Below are 22,144 nucleotides of genomic sequence, written 5' to 3' on the forward strand. Positions count from 1 at the left end.
ACAGTTTGTTTTCCTTTATGCATTCAAATCTATGTGAGAAATTTTTGTAACAACATGATGTGTTAGGAATTTCTATTGTTTATTCTTCGTATCCTTATCATTCACCATTTCAATTTATAATTTTTATAAGCAAGTATTTGTTGAAAAAGAAATCTTTTCTTTTACAGCTGTTGTTTCATGTTTAATCGCGCAAAACCCAAAACGAGGCTAATCTTATTTGAACTATAGTAGTCAAATGGTTATGATATTATTGAAACGAAATTTTTTTACAAAGTTTTGAAAAGTGCAGATTATTTAAGTGTATTAGAGTCATAGTAAGTATAGTATAATAGTTTAGTTAAACGATAACAATAAAAGGTTTTTTTTTTAAATATTAAAAGGCTCCTTTCTTCATTTAAATATGAAGTATTATTTTCAAACTCTTTTTCCACTTCATAAAGAAAATCAATTTTGGCGAAGTGATAAAGCAAAAACTTATCCAATAAGACGTTAAAACATTAATACGGAAGAAAAATCTGTTACTAGACGGATATTAAATTAAATCAAAATTCGTAAAGATACCTTAGTTAAAATTATCATTTTTTTTTAGCATACGTTTTTCTATTTAATTTGATTGTTCTGTGTTCTACTGCTGAAAAAATGTTTGTTGAATTCTTTGATTTACATGAATTTTAATCCTCACTATTCGTTGACTTTTAATCTGAAATCAGAAATTAATTGAGTTTTCTTTTTACCATTAGCTCCGTTTAGTATTTACATCTCTACTTGGCTATTAATCTATGTATTTCAGAGCAAGAAATTTTACTAGAAGATAGATTAATTTTTATTGATTTAATCCTCAAAAAATTAAAAAATAATATTAATAATTTTTATTTGTAGAAGGTCTTTATACTCGATTATTAAAACAGCGATAAAGAAAAGTTACTGGATCATCTGTAATCAATTTTGGTAATACTATACAAGAATGGGTAATATTTTGCTTTCCAGCCAAAAGAAAAACAAAAACAAAAACACTTCTCCAACAGAGGATGTTGCGCTGTGTTTAATTTTTAAACGGAATAAGACTCAAAGACATTCGTTTAAAACTTTTAATCGTACCTGAAACGAAATATTTGTAAGGTTAAACACATGGGTAATTTGGTAATGTTTTGCTACAAGAAAAATGCATTTGGGTTATGGAAGCATGCCTTACATATCATTTGATTTTAATCGGTAAAACTCGGAGTCATCGAAGTTTAACAAAGTTACAAAGCAACGTTGTCTGTAGTCAACAACAAAATATTATTATTATACTGTATAAAAAACTTTATTTGGCGCACCAACCTTATTACGCACGCTTACATTACTTAAACCCATTCAAAAGTAATTGTTTTTTCCTTTTTCACTGGAGGTAATAGTGTTAAATGTTTGTGCGAAGGCAGATATATTTTATGATATTAACCACTTTTTGCAGAAATTGAAAAGGTTAACTTTAGTATACTTCACATGGAAAAAGTTTTCAGAGCGTGTTTTTAAAACTTATGAGTACCTAAAGCTATTATTATTTCTGCAGATGACTATAAAATACAAGGTACATGTTAGTACACTTTCATTTACATATTATGCAAGTTTTTCAGATTTTGCACTTCATTGTGAATATCCTAATTCGAGTTTTAGTGTTGTAAATAATGTAACTTGTGTGATATAGAACAAACTATGCAGATTTATGATATGCATTTCCCAATACTTCTCTCTTGAAAACATTACGTACGATGTCTTATCAATTGATACAAATTAATTGTGTCATTTTATTGTTAAAAAATAAAATTTATTAATCAAGTGGTACATGTTTGAAATATTAGACATCACAATTTGTACAATAAAAAACGTCCAGAGTATATTTTCTTAGTAAGTAAGCAACGGTTAACATTTCTGAGAATTTTTTAGAGCCTTTATGAATTTTGGAGAAAAACAATAATGTATCAATGTCCCAAGGTTATCTAACTGAAACAGAAATTAAAAAGAAATATTTGCTATACAGTATTGTAAATTTTCTGTGGAGGTAACAAAGAGTTAATAATAATGCGTATTTTTAAGAACCATTGATTTTTTAAACATATTTTTCAGTCAATAAGTTTAAATTTTATACATTGTCAAATTTATTTTATAAACAGAATGCTAATTTTTGCATCCAAGAGCAAAGACCCTGTAGAATCTAAACAATTTTGTATTGTTGAGGCTGTGTTAAATGATTTGTTTATTTATGCGAGAAATCATTTCTGAAGATTTGATTCGAAAGCAGTACACTTATAAGACTATCAATTCCTATAAAGATCAATTATTGGTGTGGATATATTATTTATTTCTGAAGAATATCTCTAATCTCTGTTTCTTGACCCTTTTGCGTGAACTTTAAGTAATTCTCTGTACGGAACTCAACCACAATTAATTGGGCACCTGTACTAGGAGCCCAACCAAGACTAACACATTTTAAAGAAACATACGTCAATCATTTATTTTACTATCTTCCAGATAAGTAAGAATAAATCATAAAAAATATAAAGGAATTCAAAATACAACTAAAAATTTTATTTTTTACATCCCGTCCTAAATATGAATAGCCTGGAATATGCTGTATAGTTCAACTAACCTAAATTTGAGAGAATTGTTCTATTAATAACTGCTTGAAACATTTAAAAAATGAGCCTAATAACTTCATTGAGTACACAGTTGTATTTATAACGAGCTTATAATAAGTAAATAGATACAGCATAATAAGGAAGATTACTTATACTTATAGTGTAATGAATTATATATTCAATTTGAATGGGAAAAAACTCTGCCTAGCAACTTAAAATAGAGTTCTTAAAAAGAAAGAAGAAATAAAATAAAAACTAAATCCACGTTATTTGTGAACACATTACAACATTTGTAACAAAAAAAAAAATCTAGATGATTTTTCAGTTGAAATATCAAATTTGGATTAATTTTGAGCGCAAAAGTAAGTTCAAAAATCAGAATACGTTTTTCTTTCTTTTTTACATTGTAAGTAAACTGATGGGAAAACCCATTTAAAATCGTTCCATGATTGAATGATAGGACACATATTAGTGAAAATTTTTGTTTACTAAGTAAAGAATGTAGATTTTCGAATAGTTTTCTCGAAGGATTTTTTTTCTCAAACCATTAAAAGAGTAATTTTTAGTTTTTCGCAACATAATTTTTCTCTGACTTGAAATTGTACTAAGCTTAATCTGTATTGAAAATATTTTAAGAGTTGTTAGTCGATTTGAAATGTGGGCATTTCTTCGCCTTAACTTGTGAGCAAGAGAGATAAGCCCTGGTCAACGTATCGTTAAAAGGCTCATCTGGTACTTTGGCCTTACACTAAATCTTCATTTCGTAAAAAATAATTGAAAGAAGAATCCATTGAACTGACTGTTTATAGTTTACGTGAACTTTACTTTGAATGCTCATAAGAATCATTGATTCAAAATTTGCATTATTAACGAGTGTTTGAAAATAAATCAGCATTTGAGGAACACAGAAGCAGCTTTGGAAAGTCTTATTGCATTTCACATTATGATCTACTAGTAACTTTTTAAAATATTTCATTACGTTATTCTGAAAGTGAACATGATATGAAACTTAGATTTTCTAAAAAATATAAGGTTTATTTCAACGGCCTTATACGTGTTTATGTTATTTTCGCATTTCTCTTTAAAATTTTCTTCTTTCCATTTCTGAAAAGAATTCGTAAACAGCAAGATTTTCTTCATTTTTGAAATGTAGTTCAAACATTTTTCTTAAATGCATACTAGCAGTCCCTTTTAAACTTCATAGTGTTCAAACTTAAATCTTCCTTGAAAATGTGCTTTTAAATTTGTGATTTGATGGTCTTGAATGCTAATTGTTTCTCTTCTATTTCGATTTCTTTTCGATCACTTCCTTTTAATTCTCTTCAAGTATTAAAAAGAAATTTCAAAATAACAATAACATTAATATCATAACAATTACAATAAATAGAGGAATATATAATCTTCCAGAATTTTTGCAACCCTCAATATAGGATTTTACACCTTATAAATTAGTTTACTAATAATAGTATCTATACATGTCAAAAAAAAAAGCTTTTCCTATGCTTTCTTTGAAAGTAATACTTAAAATATCGTTACTTTAGTGATGGCTTTCAATTAGTATGTGATATTTAACATCAACCTTAGCCTTCATCTTCAATTGCCCATTTTAAAATGTGTTACATTTACTTTTTTGCAGTAATATTGACAGCATTTATCTACCTTTTCGACGAATACTTTAATAACAATTTTATATTATGTTTAAATCACTTCTATTGTATTTCTTCAAAATTTCATACAAATAATAGTAGCAGTTACAGCACGTAGAGAAACGCAAACTCTTCTAGAAATGTTTGAACCTTATCAATGGGTTTTGAATCGCACAGATTAATTTACTAATTTTAATGCCTGCAAATGTATTTAAAAGATAACCCTCTTCGAAGCTCATATTAATAACCGTCGATTGATTTTTTTCTGCAACATCTAGCATCAAGTGATCTTGATCCTACAATTGTATATTGAGGAACGTGTTGCTGCTTCCAGTTCAACTTCTTGCAATAGTACGAAGTGGATTTGTCAATATTTTATGACCAATTTTCACAAAGTAGTTGCAATACTACTTTAACTTGAACCGTTTCACTGGAATATTTTACCTGTAATGCAATGCTTTTAATTGGAGTTCAAAGCTTTTTAAAGCTTGATTCAGACTAAAGATTTGATTAATGTAATACTTCTTTTGATGAAGTTAATCAGTTTTGGTTTTTGCTTCATGAAATTCCAAAGGCTCTTTTAGGATTTTTTGTTAAAAACATTGAACATTTTGTGTCATATATCTTTGAGCAGACGCCAAATAATGCTTTTAACTTCTGCATTCGAATGAAGAAAAGTATTTCAGTAGCAATATAATTCAGTGTCGTTCTCTCGCTAGTAAGCTATAATCAACCAACGAATAGCTGTATAAAATAGTGCTGGCTAGGGAGTTGACTTTGCGTCATAAATTGAATTAAGAATTCAGGATCCTCATAACTAATTTGTGAACACAATTTAATTTTTAATATGCCGGGCATAATTTATTTATATAAACATTATTTCCTTCAAACAGAGCCGTATATTTCAAATTGCATGTCCGATTATAAACACGCAAACATAATTTTAAGAACATATTATGAATTGAATAATAATACATCTTAAAAACAAATTTTGTTAGAATGAATTATCATTACGTTCATAGGTTTTAAATCTGATACCATGCGCGCTTTACTTTGTAAAAAACCTCTTATAAGTGCTATAGCGCTGCCTTTTCATTATACAAAATCTTGTGCATGGAAAAAAAAACACTTGCTATATAAAGTGATGCAACTTGAGATTACAGAAATGAATATTTAAATTTATGCCCAGTTCAAACAATTTTCAACATTTAGGAATTATTTATGTTTTCTGTCTTCAATTGGTGCTTTTGCTCTAATTGAGGTAAAAGAGTTATTTTTCTACCAAAAAAGAAATCCGCAAGCAGGAGCTTAGCGTCAAGACAAGGGAATCTGATGGAAGCATCCCATCAAATGTTACGAAGTGACCCCTATCTCTTCAAGATCAAGACCCCACAAATAATTAGGTCCAAACCCCCTAAAATTATCCCCGCCTTTGGAATTTCAATGGCGCAGCCCAAGCCATGAACTCTCTCTCCCCCTCGCCGGTACCCCTGATATAAGTTCTTGCAACATCTGTAACATTATCTCGTCAAATTATTGACACTTTTTTCTTTAGTTTACGAGTAATATACCCATTTGTGTCTCAAACTATCGTACTTCAATGAACAAATTGAAGATAATTAAACAAGCTCTTGAAAATCGTTAATAAAATATTGTAAGGAGTAATTAGAGTTGAAAGACGTTTAGAAATATTAAAATAACATCTTTCTTTAACTTACACATTTGCTATGTAAACCTGTTGATTGCAAAAGTTGCTTGCCCCTTTCCGTACAACAATTTCAATCCGTTTTCTATTGGTGGTTTTGCACATGCTGATTACTGTACGTATCAGCTGTTTTGAGGAGAAATACTTCCACCCTTATGAGTATTGGGAATTAAGGCAGAACATATTTAACTCGTGCGGTGAAAGGAAAGGGAAGTAAGTCCCTTACATGTGTCGAACGAGCAAGGATAGCCCAGGGGCGATGGTCTAAATAATATCGCCCGCATTTACTAAGCAGTGAAGTGTTTCCCCTTAGATGGACGGCATAGCTACTTTTACCCACACCGTCGGACTCTACAGGTATCTCATCGGTAACTGTGGAGAACCCTGTGCCTCCAAGGTGAGTATCCTATCTCCCGTCCAGGAGCTGTAGAAGTAGAAAATATTACTCCTTTCAGCTATTTCTTAGTTTTACGCGGGATTTCAAGAGTCATATTGACTCCAAAGAGCATAAAGAACAGTGAAAAATGTTAATTTGTTAGTTCATGGGCTAGTAAGGAAAAAATCAAACTAATGTTGTTTAAGGTACCGAAAGATAAACGGATGCAACATTATCCAAACAAATCGAAATACAGTGAAATCCTGCTGCAATGAACTTCAAGGGGGTCACATATTTTGTTCGTTGTAACGGAAATTACGTTATAGCGGAATTCAAGCATTGTAATGGAAATTAAATCGGGACTGAAAGTTTAATTCGTTGAAACGGATATTTCCTTGTGTCGGTATTCGGTGTTACAGGATTTCACTGTGTATGCATAAATGATAAAATAAATCATGGCAAGTCTACTTTAAATTGAGATTTGAAATGGAAAAAGTGTAACAATTATAAATTAGGGACTTTCTGCAATTATTACAGAAGTATGAAAGTTATTAGTTTCGGTTGCTTATTTTCAATATTCCCGCGTGTCTGCCGTTCCTTTTCAGTATTTGTGTATTATTGTTTCAAACCACTGTTTTAAGTTTAAGTTTTTTTTTTCTTGGTTATATCTTTAAGTTTAAAAATAAAGCTTGTCTAAAAATTTTCTGAAATTACTTTGAGTTAAAGAAACTTCGAAAAATTTGGTAAACACTGGACTCTGCCTAAGCTTTGGGTAAAAATATTTTGTCTTAAATATGCTCTGACTGTGTCAATTCTAGTAGTTAATTATGGATAGTTTACAAGTGGGAAATATTACGCTGTAGTTTATGCCTTTGTCCGTAGTGTATAATTAGCTTATCAAATTGCACGACAAAGCTTTGAATGCCTAAAAATCCTTTAAAAAATGGAAGGGAAAATATTTAGTTATGTTTTCATACTCTTAATAATTGCAGATTCTGTACATTAAACTTTTATTCTTGCTGTCTTGTGATCGTGTAATATGTTGTACTTGAGGATTTTCTAATTTTTAAAATAATTTAAGATTTTTTTTTTTTAATATTCATAAACCATTGAAGCTTAACTTAAATTTTGAGAAGTACATTAAGTTTTTGATTTAAATTTAAATTTTGCGTTAGCCTAATTGAGTACAAGCTGTGTCTGATACCGAAAGCATATTAAGTATCCAAACGCATGTTTGTCTTTTATGTACTATATATAAACATGAAGGGAAATACTAATTAGCAATTCATCGGAAATTAAATTCCCAGTAAATATGATGTGCTACCTTGTTTCCTCTTTTTAGTTCCTGAACATGGCAAGCGTGTTCATGAAGATATTCAACTTAATCTGCATGATGTTGCTGATTGGTCACTGGAGTGGATGCCTTCAGTTCCTGGTGCCAATGTTACAAGGATTCCCGCCCAACTCTTGGGTCGCCATCAACGAACTACAGGTTTATTCATCAATACTAGAAGCGTTTTAATTGTCAGTTAGATTCAATTTGTTTCATATATGCAACATTTTTCATTTATTTCCTGTTTAATTTCTTTTAAATAAAAACTTAGAAGCTGTAGGTATCAAATAAGTGAATGCTTGGAAAACATTAAAGCTTTATTTTTTTCAATGAAGATTTATTTTTCCCCCAGGAAAAAGGAAAATATTAGTATTCAATAAGTTTATCTTTCGTGTGAATGCAAATAGTGCATTTACTATGAGTTACAAATGCCATAAAGAACAGTTTCTTACAATACTTATTTCCGAGCATGAAAATTTTGTGTAGGTAACTCAGTACATTGCAAATGTAAAATATGAATCATTTCTAAAAGTAAAAATTTTTAATTTTGTTCTGTATCATATTTTTGCTATCGAATGCTGTTATCTGTATTTAAGCGTGACATTGACTTTCTGAGGTTGAAAAGAAGAAACCTGCAGTACTCTCTTTAATTGCTAAGCCCAATTGTTTTCTGAAAGCGAAAAACACGCCAAAAACTTTTGAAAGTTGATGGGGAAGATCAATCATAGTAAACAACGCACAAATTTTTGTCTTTTTCCATGTTAATCCAGTTCCTGTGGTATGGTGTGGTATGGTTTCATTTATTTGGCATCTACAAATATCTGTTTCATACACATTTTTCCACTTATTGTTTTTCTCTAAATGAGATTAACAAACTTAAAACACACCTAAATTGATTCCCTCTTTAAAAAAAACAACCACGATCAGATTCGATTTCTTTCAACAAGTGATTCTCACCTGTGCTGTTTCTTTTCCAGCATGCCTTCTGGCTTGAGCAGTATTCTTGGGCTCTTTTCAAAGCAATGTCTCACATGCTGTGCATCGGCTATGGGAGGTTTCCGCCACAGAGTATTACCGACATGTGGCTCACCTTACTCAGCATGATCAGCGGCGCCACTTGTTACGCTCTTTTCCTTGGTCACACCACCAACCTCATACAATCGCTCGACTCCTCCAGGAGGCAATACAGAGAAAAGGTTCAACCACTTTATTCTCTATTTTTTTATATCTATATTGTTATATCGCTGCGGATAATAATGAGCTTTAGTTAATCCACCAAAGCATGATCAACGCTTCTGCAGACCAATCAACCAGGAGATAATTTAACAAACTAAACCTGTACCACAGTTCAGCATTTCTACTTGTTTATATACATTTTTAACGTGTAATCTCTAAATATTAGTTATTATTATTATTATTATTATTATTATTATTATTATTATTATTATTATTATTATGTGTGTGTTAGATAGACATTTTAAAATATAACTCGCCTTCCTCGGTGAAAAAAGCGATAAAAACCTCTTTTATAGGTGTCAGAAATTTTCCATACTATAAAAAATGTTTTAAAAGCATAAAACCGTGGAATGCACTTGAAAAGTATCAAACTTCTCTTTTTAGAATTACAATAGAACCTCGTTTATCCCGCCTCCATTCATCCATACCAAATTTGTTGGTTTCAAAACGTTTTATATTCACACAAATACTAGTTTTGAACTATGATAGCTGAACTATCATTTGTTCTTTATTTTGATTAAATCTACATGTCCTGCAGAGATCGCGTAACAAATCATAGCAATCTATCAAGCATCATGTCGTTTTTTGAACGTCAGTCCGTCACCCCTGCAGTTGAACTAGAAATGTTTAAGTTAGGCGAACATCCTAAATAGTTTTTTCTTCAATATTCAATGCACCTTTCTAAAATTTTATACGATTATAAAGTATGACATAAATAACACATTTTGACTACTTATTTGTTGAAAAACAAAATTCAATAGGTTTTTTTTTAATAAAAAAGATATATTTTTAGCAAAAAAATACAATTACCTTAACACACTGGAAGTGTGTTAAGGTAATGTATTTCCACTTTTCATTATTTTTAAAACTTTTTGTGTCTATCTCTTCGTGATATACCAAAGAGGGACATGACCCTCCACTTTGGAAATAATTAACTAAAACCATTTTTTATGGGGGAAATGTTTGAAAATTTCAGCCGAAAAACGTGTTTTTTGCCGTCAAAGTAAATTGATCATCATTTCAAAACCACATATTGCATGCACATTACCTTTTTGAGGTTTATATCACAGCAATGTGTTCAATTAAAATGTTTGCAAAGTTTCAAATATTTAGAGTTGTTAAATTTAAATTCAAAAGCTGTAGAAGAATAAGAAGTAACAACGTCAAACAGCACTAATTACAAATTACTGCATGTATAAGCTCATTCCTTTTGCATTGAAACGGGTGTTCCCTGTAGCGCCAAAACACGTGTCTGCAGTAATTTGAAATTAGTGCTATTTGATGTTGTTATTTCTAATTTTACTTTTTATGCACAAATATATTTATTTAACAAGAGTTTTAGTTTTGTTGCCACGAGGTGATTTGATATTAAGTTAAGTAAACAGAAACACTCGTATGGGCTGCGATCATCTGCATCATGAGTTCTTTTTGAGTAGAAGATCTCTATATCTTTTCCTGTATTCAAACTGAAATTTAAATTTTATCGCTTTAAATCTTTCACAAACTTTAAGATAAAATAACTTATACTTGAGTAACTATCTTTTTGAATGTATTTCGTGAGTGAGAAATATTTTTTTAAAAACATTCCGAAAAGGTGCGTTCTGAATCGAGAACATGAAGACGTAGAATTTTAAAAAGCAATTTTTCATTTTGAAGTCAGCTGCAGGTAAAGCTTCCGTGCTTAACAATGCAGCTCAAAGCTTGCGTAGCAAAAGCTTTAAAATAAGAAGCTCATTGAAATCGTTTAAGGTTGATTAGAATGCAAGGTGTTATTTTTCGGTATGATACTGTTACACAAAAGAGATGTTTTTCTCTTATATTGTTAGCCTTTGACCAAGATTGTTTTCCCGCAATCTATAGTACTTTGGTTGAGCCCGAACGACCGAACATCTTATGCTTTTATGTTTGGCTACACAAATCGAGCACTAAATGTCTGTCTGAGCCCATGAAAAATCTGCAAAATGGAGTGGGATCCGAGCTCCGGATACATACCGATCAATCACATCCATGCTTTCGTCGGGGTTCAAACTCGTGCCTTTGGAGTGAAAGTCTCCAATTTCACTGACTACGCCAATGGCCGGCACTTGCACTTCTTCTGTGGGGCTCCATTGAGTACTTTTTAAATTGAAAATTCCATTTTACTTTGAAAAAATTAAATTTCTGACTCCTGTTCTACTCGGAAATAATTTTACGACAAAACACAAGTTTCAGAAGTAGCATAATGTTCAAAAATCGAAATGCATCTTACGTAATGCAACAGATTTCCACGCAGTGTAAGGCAGGATATCTTCTTTGATTCAAACGAAACTACGTTTGGTATTTTGATACATAATCCTGCGGTCATTTAGTGCTTTGTCCTATAGCTTTCTGTAGTCATAATTAACGCTTTCCTTCTTTTTTGCAGCTAAAACAAGTAGAAGAGTATATGGCTTATAGAAAGTTACCCAGGCAACTTCGACATCGAATCACAACTTATTTCGAGCACAGGTATCAGGGGAAATTCTTCGATGAAGAAGAAATACTAAACGAACTGTCCGAAAGGCTAAGAGAGGTACAATTGCCATCTTGTATTTCTTTAATGTATGTAATAACTTTCAGAAACTAACTCTCCTTTCAATGGAAAAAAAAACTTCATTCAAAATTTAAATTTGAATTGATATCATGGCCAGTTTTATGAAGAAAAAGACAGTTTGTGAATGTAATTAATTCTGTTTGGCTCTTCTTTGTGCAAAATTAGTTCAGGGAAAATCTGTATCACATGAAAAAGAGTCCCAATACTTCTAGAAATTTTATGACATATTTAAAACTTGCAAACTCTCTGAAGTCCTTTTCCATTTATAGTTTTTTTTTCTTAGTTAAGGGGTCCCGGGACACATTAAAAAAAAATTTTGTTAAACAGTTTAGAGTTTAGAAATTTTTGCAGTGATTCACCATCCATTTAATAAGCAAAATAATAACATAAATATTTAAAAAAAGTTTTTGTATGAATTAAATTTTCTTTAATGAGGTTTCTTTAAATCGCTAAAACTCAAAATATTGCTGGTTAATTTTAATTTTTTTTTTTCAAAAAACTGTGCACAAATATCTAAGCTTTAATTTTCATTCGGCGATTTACAAAATATTAATTTAATAAAAAATAGAAAATATTTGAAGAAAAATTTCGAAGAAGATTAAAATTCGAAAATACTTTTTAAAAAAAATCACATATGTTGCAGTAAATGTTTTATTATTATTTTTCAAATTTGCAGAGTAAAAATTAAAGTTAACTGTTTGAAAGAGATTTGCTTCAAATTTGATTACTTTACCTTTATCAATTCTTGACTTATAAAAATTTGAATGCAAAAAATTGGGAAAAACTGCATTAGAGAGAAAAACGCGTTTAAAGTTTTAAAGTTAAATATAATATTAGTTAAAGGCATGCAACAAAAATTATTACCTCTTTCATTCTTATTAAGATAGAAACAAGATTCAAATGTCCTTTTAAACAGAAGAAAATGGAGAATTTTTTTAAATGGTATAAAAAAAAACTCATAATTTGACGATTTTTATATCTCAAACCCCCTTAAACAATATTTGATCCGTTTATTTTGAAAATGGGGCAAGTTCATTACTTTTTATTGCAAGATATTTAAGGTAAGGTGTTTCAGTAATCAGTTTTATTAATGAAGGCTAAAACTTTCGTTTTCCAAGCATTAGAATTCTGCATGTTTTTTTTTTTCTGAGAGCTCTGTATTGTTACAGATAACAAAACATACTAATAACTTCTTTTTTAATGAACGTAAAAGTACTTTCAAAATAAACGGCTCATTTAATATAGTGCTGATAAATTTTTGAAGCAAAATTAGCTTTGTTGATGAAAAAAATAATTAATTGTTTGCAAGTTTTGTTTTACTTGATGGGAACTTGCAATATTCGCAATTTTTTTTTTTTTTTAAATATGTTAACAGCTCAATTTCTGTGAAGAAAAGTAGTAAATTTTCTCTTCTAGAAAATCAATTATAACTGCATATCAAAGTATATTGCATTTCATATCATTCAAAAACGCTTAGAATTGTTTCAATAGCTATCTAAAAACAATTTTAAAAACTATTTAGGCATTTTATGAATGTTCAATTGAAAACACTAATTGTTTGTGACTCTACTTCAACGAAATAATGTTGAATTATCTGAAAGTCTAAATATTCAATTAATAAATATTTATACTGAAAGAAAAGCGAAATTAAATATGTGTAAAAATGCACTAAAAATTACTTATATTTTACGACAAAGCCAAGTTAGAAAGCAAACTATTTTTGAGAGCAATCAAATGTTTAAATTTTCGTGCAAAAAACGTTTTGGTAAAAATTTATCAAAAGTGGTTTGGATAAAAATGAAAAATTTAAGGTAAAGCAAAAGGATGTATTTCTTTTTATGAATTACTGTTATGAGCTACCACTTTCTGTATATATATAAATAACCATATCTCTTCCTTTTATATCTTCAATTATAATTTTGTCAAGTTATAAATATTTTACATCATCCATGAATTAAATATTAAAGAAACTATAACTTAATAAAAAGTACCACGAACATTTTACAAAATTTATAAATATTACAAGTCCAAAAACAACAGCTATTGCATAAGCTGTTATCGACATACTAACATCAAATATGCGATTTTATGCAGTTTTGTACTGATTTGAAATGGCAAAAATGTGAAAAATTAGAAGACTGTTTTCCCATCCACATCAGTGAGTATATGTTTAAATTTTGCTTAAATTGAAGGGAAAAAAAGAAAACGAAAAAAAAAAGATTTTATTGAAATGCAGTTATTGTGTTTAAAAGTATTTTCGTATCCAATTCGGGAAATTCTGTTGAATAATCTTGAAACTGCACAAACAGAGGATGGAACACATTTTTAAATTTATTGATAATATGGAAATAATTTTATAAGCTTTGGCAAATAACGTGATTCTACATCTTATAACGAGTCCGACAAACTCTACTCTAAGCATTAAATAATGTAAATTCTAACGACATTTAATAGTGAAAGACAACCTGTAAACTCTAACTCAGATATTTTATAAATTGTCATGTTTCATCGTCAGCGAAGGTTTCTCAACTTGTTTCAGCAAGTAAAGAGAACTTCCCTGTCTCAATATGACGCGCAAGGCAAAACCCAATTTACAGTTCAAACAAACTGATTCGACAGAAACCAATAATTCATATTTTAAGATGCTGCAGTGAGTTATATTATTGAAAACGTATGGAAAGGACAAATTTATGTACTGGCCGACCATGGATTGTATGGAAAGACAAACATCCGGTTTACTGGTGGAAATGGACGTATCTATTAGTTTTTAGGGATGTCAGCTTTTGCAGATATATGTTAGCCTCTAAATTAAGCTGGGTCTATGAGCGGAACACGCGCATCAAATTTTTACTTTTCCCCCTCATTCAGTCAGACTCATCTGAATTGGACGTTTGCCAAATTCCATAGAATCCGTGGTTGAGCAGTAATTCTTTACCTATCTTGAGCTAAAAGTTAGTGTTTCAATAAAATTTATCAAAGCCTTTCGAGTTTATTTACGTTGAGATAGAAAAATAATAACACATTTTTTGCAATGTATTACAGTAAACTCCCTATTCCCCGCGATTCGATCAACAATTAGGAAGCTGTATTTTCGCAGTAAAAAGCAACTACCAATGGCTGTTTTTTGTCGAATTTGTTATTTGTTTTTGTTTCATTTATTTATTTTTTGTGCTTTCTGCATCGTATAGTATACACTTGTTCTTTATCAATGTTAAATTCTGTCGGGTAAAAATACAAACATTTTTACTGTATTGTATATGTTTTTTCAAAAAATGTCTTATTTCATCTTAAATAGTTTCTAAAGATTAAAATATCCTATCAACATCTACAGAATCTCTTTGAAGAAAATAAAAATCTTTTGAGAAACGCAGTTATATGAATTTATTTTTTTTAATTGCCTTTTTTATGCATTTATGTGTGAACTAACATCCAAAGAGGCTAAAATATATAATTGCATTTGCATCTAATCTGAGCTCTAATTATAACTTTACAAATTATTATTTCTCTTGTATTAACGTTAAATATGCTTTTTCTGGTATTTATTGGATTTCTTGCATGATTAATGCTTGAGATTAAGAAGGAAAATCCCATTGGACAGCAAAATATGGTGCGCACAATCTGAGGCAAAGCAGCTTTCTTTTTCTTCAGAAAAGGAAGAGTAGAGATGGGAAAGTGAAGAACAAAATGGTTCTGTGCATGTGCTTGCGAAACGCCATTTTCAAATGCTGAAGGGAGTGAACTGTGGGTTCGGTGTCCAAAATGCCTCAAGTAGGTTCGGATAGATCGTTCTAGTAATCTAAAAAATATATATCATTATATATTTTTTGGATGAATCCAAATCTAAATTTGGAAAAAAATCTAATCCAATTCATTGTTTGAAGCGTAAAAAATTGATTTTTGAAATGTATACAGATGTTTTCCCCCATACTGAGTGCTTTTACCGTAATTTTTACTAATAATAAAGTTGAATGTCTGGATATGTGTCGGGATCTCTGTCTGGATCTCTGACGCGCATAGCGCCTAGACCGTTCAGCCGATTTTCATGAAATTTGGTACAAAATTAGTTTAGGAGTATGCACCTCGAAGCGTTTTCTTCGAAAAATTGGTTTTGTTTTTTCAAGTTTTGGATCATTCAAAAGCTTGGAATTTCCTGCATAAGATGATGCTTGTTGAAAGTTTCTACAAGCATTAGGAGAGCTGTAGTAATCGTTTAATTAAAACCAAAATCCAAGGCTTACCTCAAGCAAGGCAAACGATTCTAAATGATTAAGCTCGAGAATAAAATCATGGAATTTATTTTCGAAACGGAAATTTAGTTTTGTATGTTACCATAGTTACGTCTTTCACTCCCTTTGATCGTTTAATTACCCTTTTTTTTTTTTTAATTTTGTTTTGAAAATTTTTTAAAACGTTCTTTTTTGCGATCCAAATCTTTTTTTTTTTACGTTAGAAAAGATTTAAATTGAAAACTTTTAACTGTTAAGAAAAAGTAGTATGCTCTTATTTTCTTAGTTTTTATGGAATTATTTTCAGCAAATTATTAAAATATTGCTATTGCAACGTACTTTCTACAGTGTTTAATTTCGGATAAATGCCTTATTTTGCGATTCAAGCAATGAAGGGAAACATTCTTCCTCTTTAAAAAAAATTCTAAAACTTGCTGATTTCTGTTAAGCGACATGCTGAGTTTTCAAATCTGCCAAAAATATGAAGAGATCTTGAGGAAAAAAAAAACAATACGTAACGCATAGTAGACGTTAACTGTAAATATAACGCCGAACCAATTAACCTTTTATTCTTCTATTACGGGGAAAGCCGTGCTAATACATAATGTAATTCAGGAATCACATTTGCACAGAGTACCCTACAATTCGACCAGAAAGTTTTTTTTTTGGAAACGCTCAACCTATGTACATTACGTAAATTTATATTGCATAATGAAAACTTCACCAGTTCGCCCACCTGTATCGTCCACCCAAAGCCAAAGTAAAATTACGAGAGTTTAGGCAAAAAAAAAAAAAAGTGAGAAAAAAGCGATACGTATCTTCTGTATGTTATGACTTATCGAAAGGTGCAATTAGTTTATTTATTTCATAATTGTTTCGCATTTTCTTTTCAGGATGTGATAAATTATAATTGCCGGTCTTTGGTAGCATCGGTTCCTTTCTTCGCAAACGCAGATCAAAACTTTGTGAATGATGTGGTGACGAAGCTGAAATACGAAGTGGTCCAACCGGGTGACGTCATCATCAAGGAGGGAACGCTCGGCACCAAAATGTACTTCATCCAAGAAGGCATAGTGGACATCGTTATGAGCAACGGCGACGTCGCAACCAGCCTCTCCGATGGATCTTACTTCGGAGGTGAGGAAAATGTTCTTGATATTCAGAAACATAACAGTCATAATAAACTCCTGTTTGTGAAAATTGCAACAGCATGAAGGAAGCATCATAGTTGAATGAAATTTAATACACAGTTGAGTGGTAATGGTACAAATGAATGGTTACATTTCCAAACCAAACAAACAATAAAAAGCGATAGAAATTAGTATTTTGTGTGGTCACCACGCGCCGCAGTATGACTGCTACACGACTCGGCATGGAGTGAAACAAAGTTTAAATATCTGCCTGCGGAAGAGTATTCCATATTGTTTGTATGCGCAACCAAAGTTCGTCTGTCAAAGCAACAGGGCGAGGATCACGAGCGAGACGCCGCCCAACGAAATCCCACACATGTTCAATCGGTGATATATCCGGGGAATATGCAGGCCAAGGAAGAAGCTGTACCTGCTGCGAATCAAGGTAGGATTTGACAGTCCTAGCGACATGTGGAAGGGCATTATCCTGCTGGAATACAGCCCTTGGCAATCCTTGCAGGAAAGGAATAGCTTGGGGCTGTAAAACTCCGTTTATGTATCGGGTACTGTCCAAATTGCCCACAATTCGTAGCAATTGTGATCTTCTATGATATGCTATGGCACCCCAGACCATAACTCCGGGTGTTCGTCCACTGTGGCTTTCGATAATGCACTCCGGAATGTGCTGTTTACCGGCATAGCGCCTGACACGAATTCAGCCATCATGGTGCCACGAATTGAAGCGGGATTCGTCAGAAAAGACGACCTGCAGCGAATCAGCACGCCAGCTCCTATGCACATTGGTCCATTGTAGCCGCAGGCGGCGATGGTTTTGCGTGAGAAGAATCCTGTATAAAGGAATCCTTGCGCGTAGTCCGCGCTGCAGCAGACGTCTCCGAATTGATGAAGCACACAATGAAACACCTGTAGCTGTTGACCACTGTGCTGCCAATTGTCTAGAAGAAGCTGTGCGGTCCGTAGCGCCATATGCACCAGGTGTCTGTCATCGCGAGCTGACGTCACATTTCGGGGTCCACTTCCGAATTTCCGAGCTGTCCCGACCCTCGTCCGTCCCCTACTTCCAAACACGCATGATTGTGCTTGTTACGCTGCACACGAGCGGCTACTGCACGATAAGACAATCCAGCTTCACGAAGGCCGACGATTCTGCCCCGTTCAAACTCCGAAATTTGCTCAAATTTCGCTTTCTTTCGTCGAAGAGGCATAGTAAAGATTCAGTTAACGTTTACTCTAGCATATAACCACCGATAATCATACACGCCTCGCTGCAGCCGTCTATTTATATTCGGTTCGATCCGCCGTTCAGAGGGCGCTGCTCAGCATACGCATGCGCTACCGGTCTGCAATTCTATTCATTTGCATATCATGCCCTACTTTACATTTCCTGCAATTTTCAGCTCACTCGCGTAAGTCCTTCGTGGTGTTGTAATTTTCACAAACAGGAGTGTACATCTGTGCTTAGACTGAATTTCTGTTCGTTTGTAACAACAACATGTTCTGCTTGAGTCACGGATTATTTGAATTTTTAAATGTATGCAATTACGTTTTCCTGTTTATCGTCTTCAAACTAAACCTTTTTTTTTTTTTTTTTTTGAATATAAGGTTACAGTCTTCCCTCTTCCCTAGGACCATTGGACATATATCTTACTCTAATTCCTTTTAAAGTACAATACTCAAAAAATTCTGAAATTATTCGATTTGCTTATTTAATGGTTAATTTTAGAGCTACCTACTTTTGTCACACAATATACTGTAACTGTTTGTACACAAGTAATTCATGTTCATTTTTAACACTTAGTACCTCTGAGGTCACAAATCATCTGAGAATGTTTTCTGATTAACTACATAATTTTTTTTCCCCATTTATTGTTACTTAGAGCATTGAGGACCAATGAGACCGCAAGAGAGCCTTATCAACTCATCACAGAGTCTATACTCACCATCTTAGATTCTTTTGAAATTTGGAATAGACTGGAAAATTTTACCGAGATACATACGGGTAGTTATCAAAATAATGGAAACACCTGTGAATGAAAGTGACATTTTTAAATGCGCTTTGTAAGTAATAAAAAATAAACCTTTTTTTTTTTTTATAAATAGCAATGTATGTGATCTGGTAGTATTTGGCAGTTTAACGGAAGTTCTGGAAGTCTTGGATTTTTTTCAAGCGCGTGAAATGTCGAACCTCTTAATTTTTTAAAGAGGCCAAATTGTTGGAACGCGTCTATTGCAAAAGTTTGCAGATTAAATGTGTAGATGTGATGTTGCACTGTAGATTTTAAAAGAGTGACTGACTTGTGACTTCGCCAAAGTTTCAGATCATTTTTACAGTTTTAGCGTCATTTGCACCTTATCTTTTGTCGCAGCTAAATATTTTATTTGGAGATGCAGCTGCCATCAACATCTTGAGAAATGATGAGAGAGACTTTGGATCCCGCTGGTGAAAGCTGCGGAAAATGGTATCATATGGATTTGAAAGTTTCCGGTGCTGCCCCGGGTGCATCTGGCTTTAAAGTGTGGTGTAACCAGTGGCCGCTGACTTAAAGCTAATATTCCCAGGACCAATGAAGTGATCTGCTTTGATCGAAACAAACCAAGTTTGAATGTACGGGTCCTTTGACAGGGCGTCCAAGAAATTCCCGGCCCTCAAATTCAGCTAATATTGGCCAGACGATAGAATAGTAAACGCACACTAAATTGGCGGTTTCTGCAACCAGCGTTTCTGAACAGGGAATTTATTATTTATTCTTTCACAAAATATTCCGGTTTATTTTCCTCTCGTTTGCTATAAACCACATCTTTATGTTCAAATAGTTTTCTTATTATTTGTTTTTAAATTTTTCCTGAACTTTGAATTAGTCTGCTCATCAATTTTTACGATGGGAGGAATCGTATTTCTTGACGACCTATTTGCATAGAACTTTTCTCAAACTGTAAATGTTTTCAGTAATAACTTATTGAAAACATTCAAAAGAGCCAGTGTATCAAAAACAACTGAAAACATTTTCTGGGTTTTTGTGAGAGATCTCATTGTGCTGTAGAAAATCTCTTTTTACAGAGTTTTTAATTTTCCATGACGTACTAGAGAAATTAACTGGATAATTTTAAAACGGAAGCACAAAGTTTACGGAAAAAATAAAGCGCCTAGAAACAAATAGGTAACTGGCAATAATGGAAGTAGAAACTCTCACCTGATTTGGTGCAGCTTCTGGTTTACAGCAGGAGTTAGAAAAAATTTTCAATGAAAGCCTCCTTAAGGTAGAACTTTACAAGCATTTTACTCAAAACTGTAAAAAGTCAACTTGAAAATGTTTACCTCTATTTCGGGTAATAAGGAAGGGTAATTAGAGCTGTGTTCAGTCGGGTTACTTTCGTCGTTGTTTTGCAAAACACATTCCTTCTCAAAGCTACGCCAATAACACGGTTTTTTTCCTCACTGAATTCCCCAAAATCAGGTGAACGTTGTCAAGATCACAGCTCAACTAAAGAAAGCCACGCACTATACTTACTTTTGCTTGTCACTCAGTCAAATGAAGCAGTGAGAAGCAAAGGGATGTAAGTGCCAAAATTAAAAATTTGGAGGTAACCAGTACTTTTCCGATGCAATTCCTCCAGTGATTTTTTGTTTAAATTCAATGTGTGAGGTCAATCTAGAAATTCTTTCCCAAACCACACTCGTCATGAAAAAAACACGTTACGCTGATGTTTTATATCTATCATCATAATGGAAGCTTTATAATTCAAGAGTTACGTGAATACGGGCCTCAGTTTCCCTTTTCTACGAAAAGCCAGCCATGTGGCTTTCGTAATAGCCGAATTCTATCGACAGCCGGACGTTTGTTGTGCACATAAACTTTCTCTATTCGGTGCGAGATGATGTCTGTGACACTATAGCGAACATTTTTCAGTCCACTGTCATCGCTGTTCGAAATCCCAAACAGCGCGGAAAAGCGTAACTTGCGAAGAGTGTCATCACACCGCCGGTCTGGTTTAAACATTAGCAAGCTCCCCCACCGAAGGGATCTCGTATATAAGGGAAATTAAGTAGGTCAAACGAGGAGAGAGATTATGGATCGAAGATTGTGAAGAGCTCGGAGATGCAGTTCAATATTATCTTGCATTTTAAATAATTGTAAAAACAGCGGTAAATATTAGATATATATAAAACGTCTCTTAAAGACTATGCATTCTCTTGTTGTCTGTTACACGAGAGGTAGAAACGTTACAGTAAAAATGGTAGGTGAGCCTTCTCCTCTGTTTTGGGACTAGGGATAGTACTAGTAGCTCTCGTAAGTTCTGCTATACAACATGATTTTAAAAAAAAACGTTTCAATGAAAGTATTCCAGGGACCGGAACTTTAAACGCGTTGTAAATGTGTACTCGCTGCCTCAAATGATCTGGTGTCCTCGTTTCAGAGATCTGCCTGCTGACGAACGCCAAGCGCGTGGCGAGCGTCCGCGCCGAGACGTACTGCAACCTGTTCTCTCTGTCTGTGGAGCACTTCAACGCCGTCCTCAACATGTACCCGCTGATGCGCCGCACCATGGAGTCGATCGCGGCCGAGCGCCTCAACAAGATCGGCAAGAACCCGAGCCTGATCTCGAACCGCGAGGACCTGCAGCACGACCTGAAGGCCGTGAACGCGCTCCTCCTCTCGAGCCACGAGCGGCGCCCGCGCTACTCGGACGACAGCAGCTCGGACGACAGCGTCTACGACCGCCTGCCGCCCGCCTTCCGCGGCAGGAAGCTCAAGAAGCACTCCATCGCCATGGCCGTCTCCAAGACGCTGCGCCACGCCTTGCCGCGCCCCAAGTCCGAGAGCTGCTTCAACCACTGGGAGCAGCAGGGGGCGCCCGGATCCAGCTTCCTTCAGCGCTCGGAGACGTTCTACCAGTCGACGAGCCTGGCGCCGCCCCCGCCGGACACCGCGCAGCCCCGGCCCTGATGATGCGACACAAGACAACCACCGTGCCTCTCTTTACTTCTTCTTCGCCACCACCTGCCCTGATGGTGGACGCGTCTCTCTGCGGATGCGAGTGCCTCACTCGGTCTTTTGCGCCAACACATCATCCACTTGTCAGATTTCCTCGATGAGATCAATCGAGCAACGGGGATAAAAACGGGAAATCTGTATTCATTCTGCGCCACAAGTTTAAAATACATATCCTATGTTCAGGGTCCGACAAAGCCACCAGCTCGCCTGTGCGGCGTAGAAAAACACCTTGGCGACTAGTTTTTCAAAATCAGAATCATTTAGAGGCCACCTTACGTTGAATTCGC

General features: G+C 33.6%; 1 protein-coding gene across 1 annotated transcript in view; it reads left to right on the forward strand.

Annotated features, from left to right (window-relative positions):
- The window catches only part of LOC129235236 (potassium/sodium hyperpolarization-activated cyclic nucleotide-gated channel 2-like), an 85,846-nt gene extending 64,037 nt beyond the window's left edge, over positions 1–21,809 (forward strand). Inside the window, exons 7-11 of the mRNA XM_054868945.1 lie at positions 7,688–7,837; positions 8,656–8,874; positions 11,319–11,465; positions 16,606–16,849; positions 21,280–21,809. Of these exons, the coding sequence (XP_054724920.1) occupies positions 7,688–7,837; positions 8,656–8,874; positions 11,319–11,465; positions 16,606–16,849; positions 21,280–21,809 (1,290 nt within the window). The remainder of the gene's footprint in view (positions 1–7,687; positions 7,838–8,655; positions 8,875–11,318; positions 11,466–16,605; positions 16,850–21,279) is intronic.
- Positions 21,810–22,144: the final 335 nt, after the last annotated feature.

This window comes from Uloborus diversus, chromosome 2 (genome assembly GCF_026930045.1).
Source record: "Uloborus diversus isolate 005 chromosome 2, Udiv.v.3.1, whole genome shotgun sequence".
In the NCBI taxonomy this organism is placed as follows: domain Eukaryota; kingdom Metazoa; phylum Arthropoda; class Arachnida; order Araneae; family Uloboridae; genus Uloborus; species Uloborus diversus.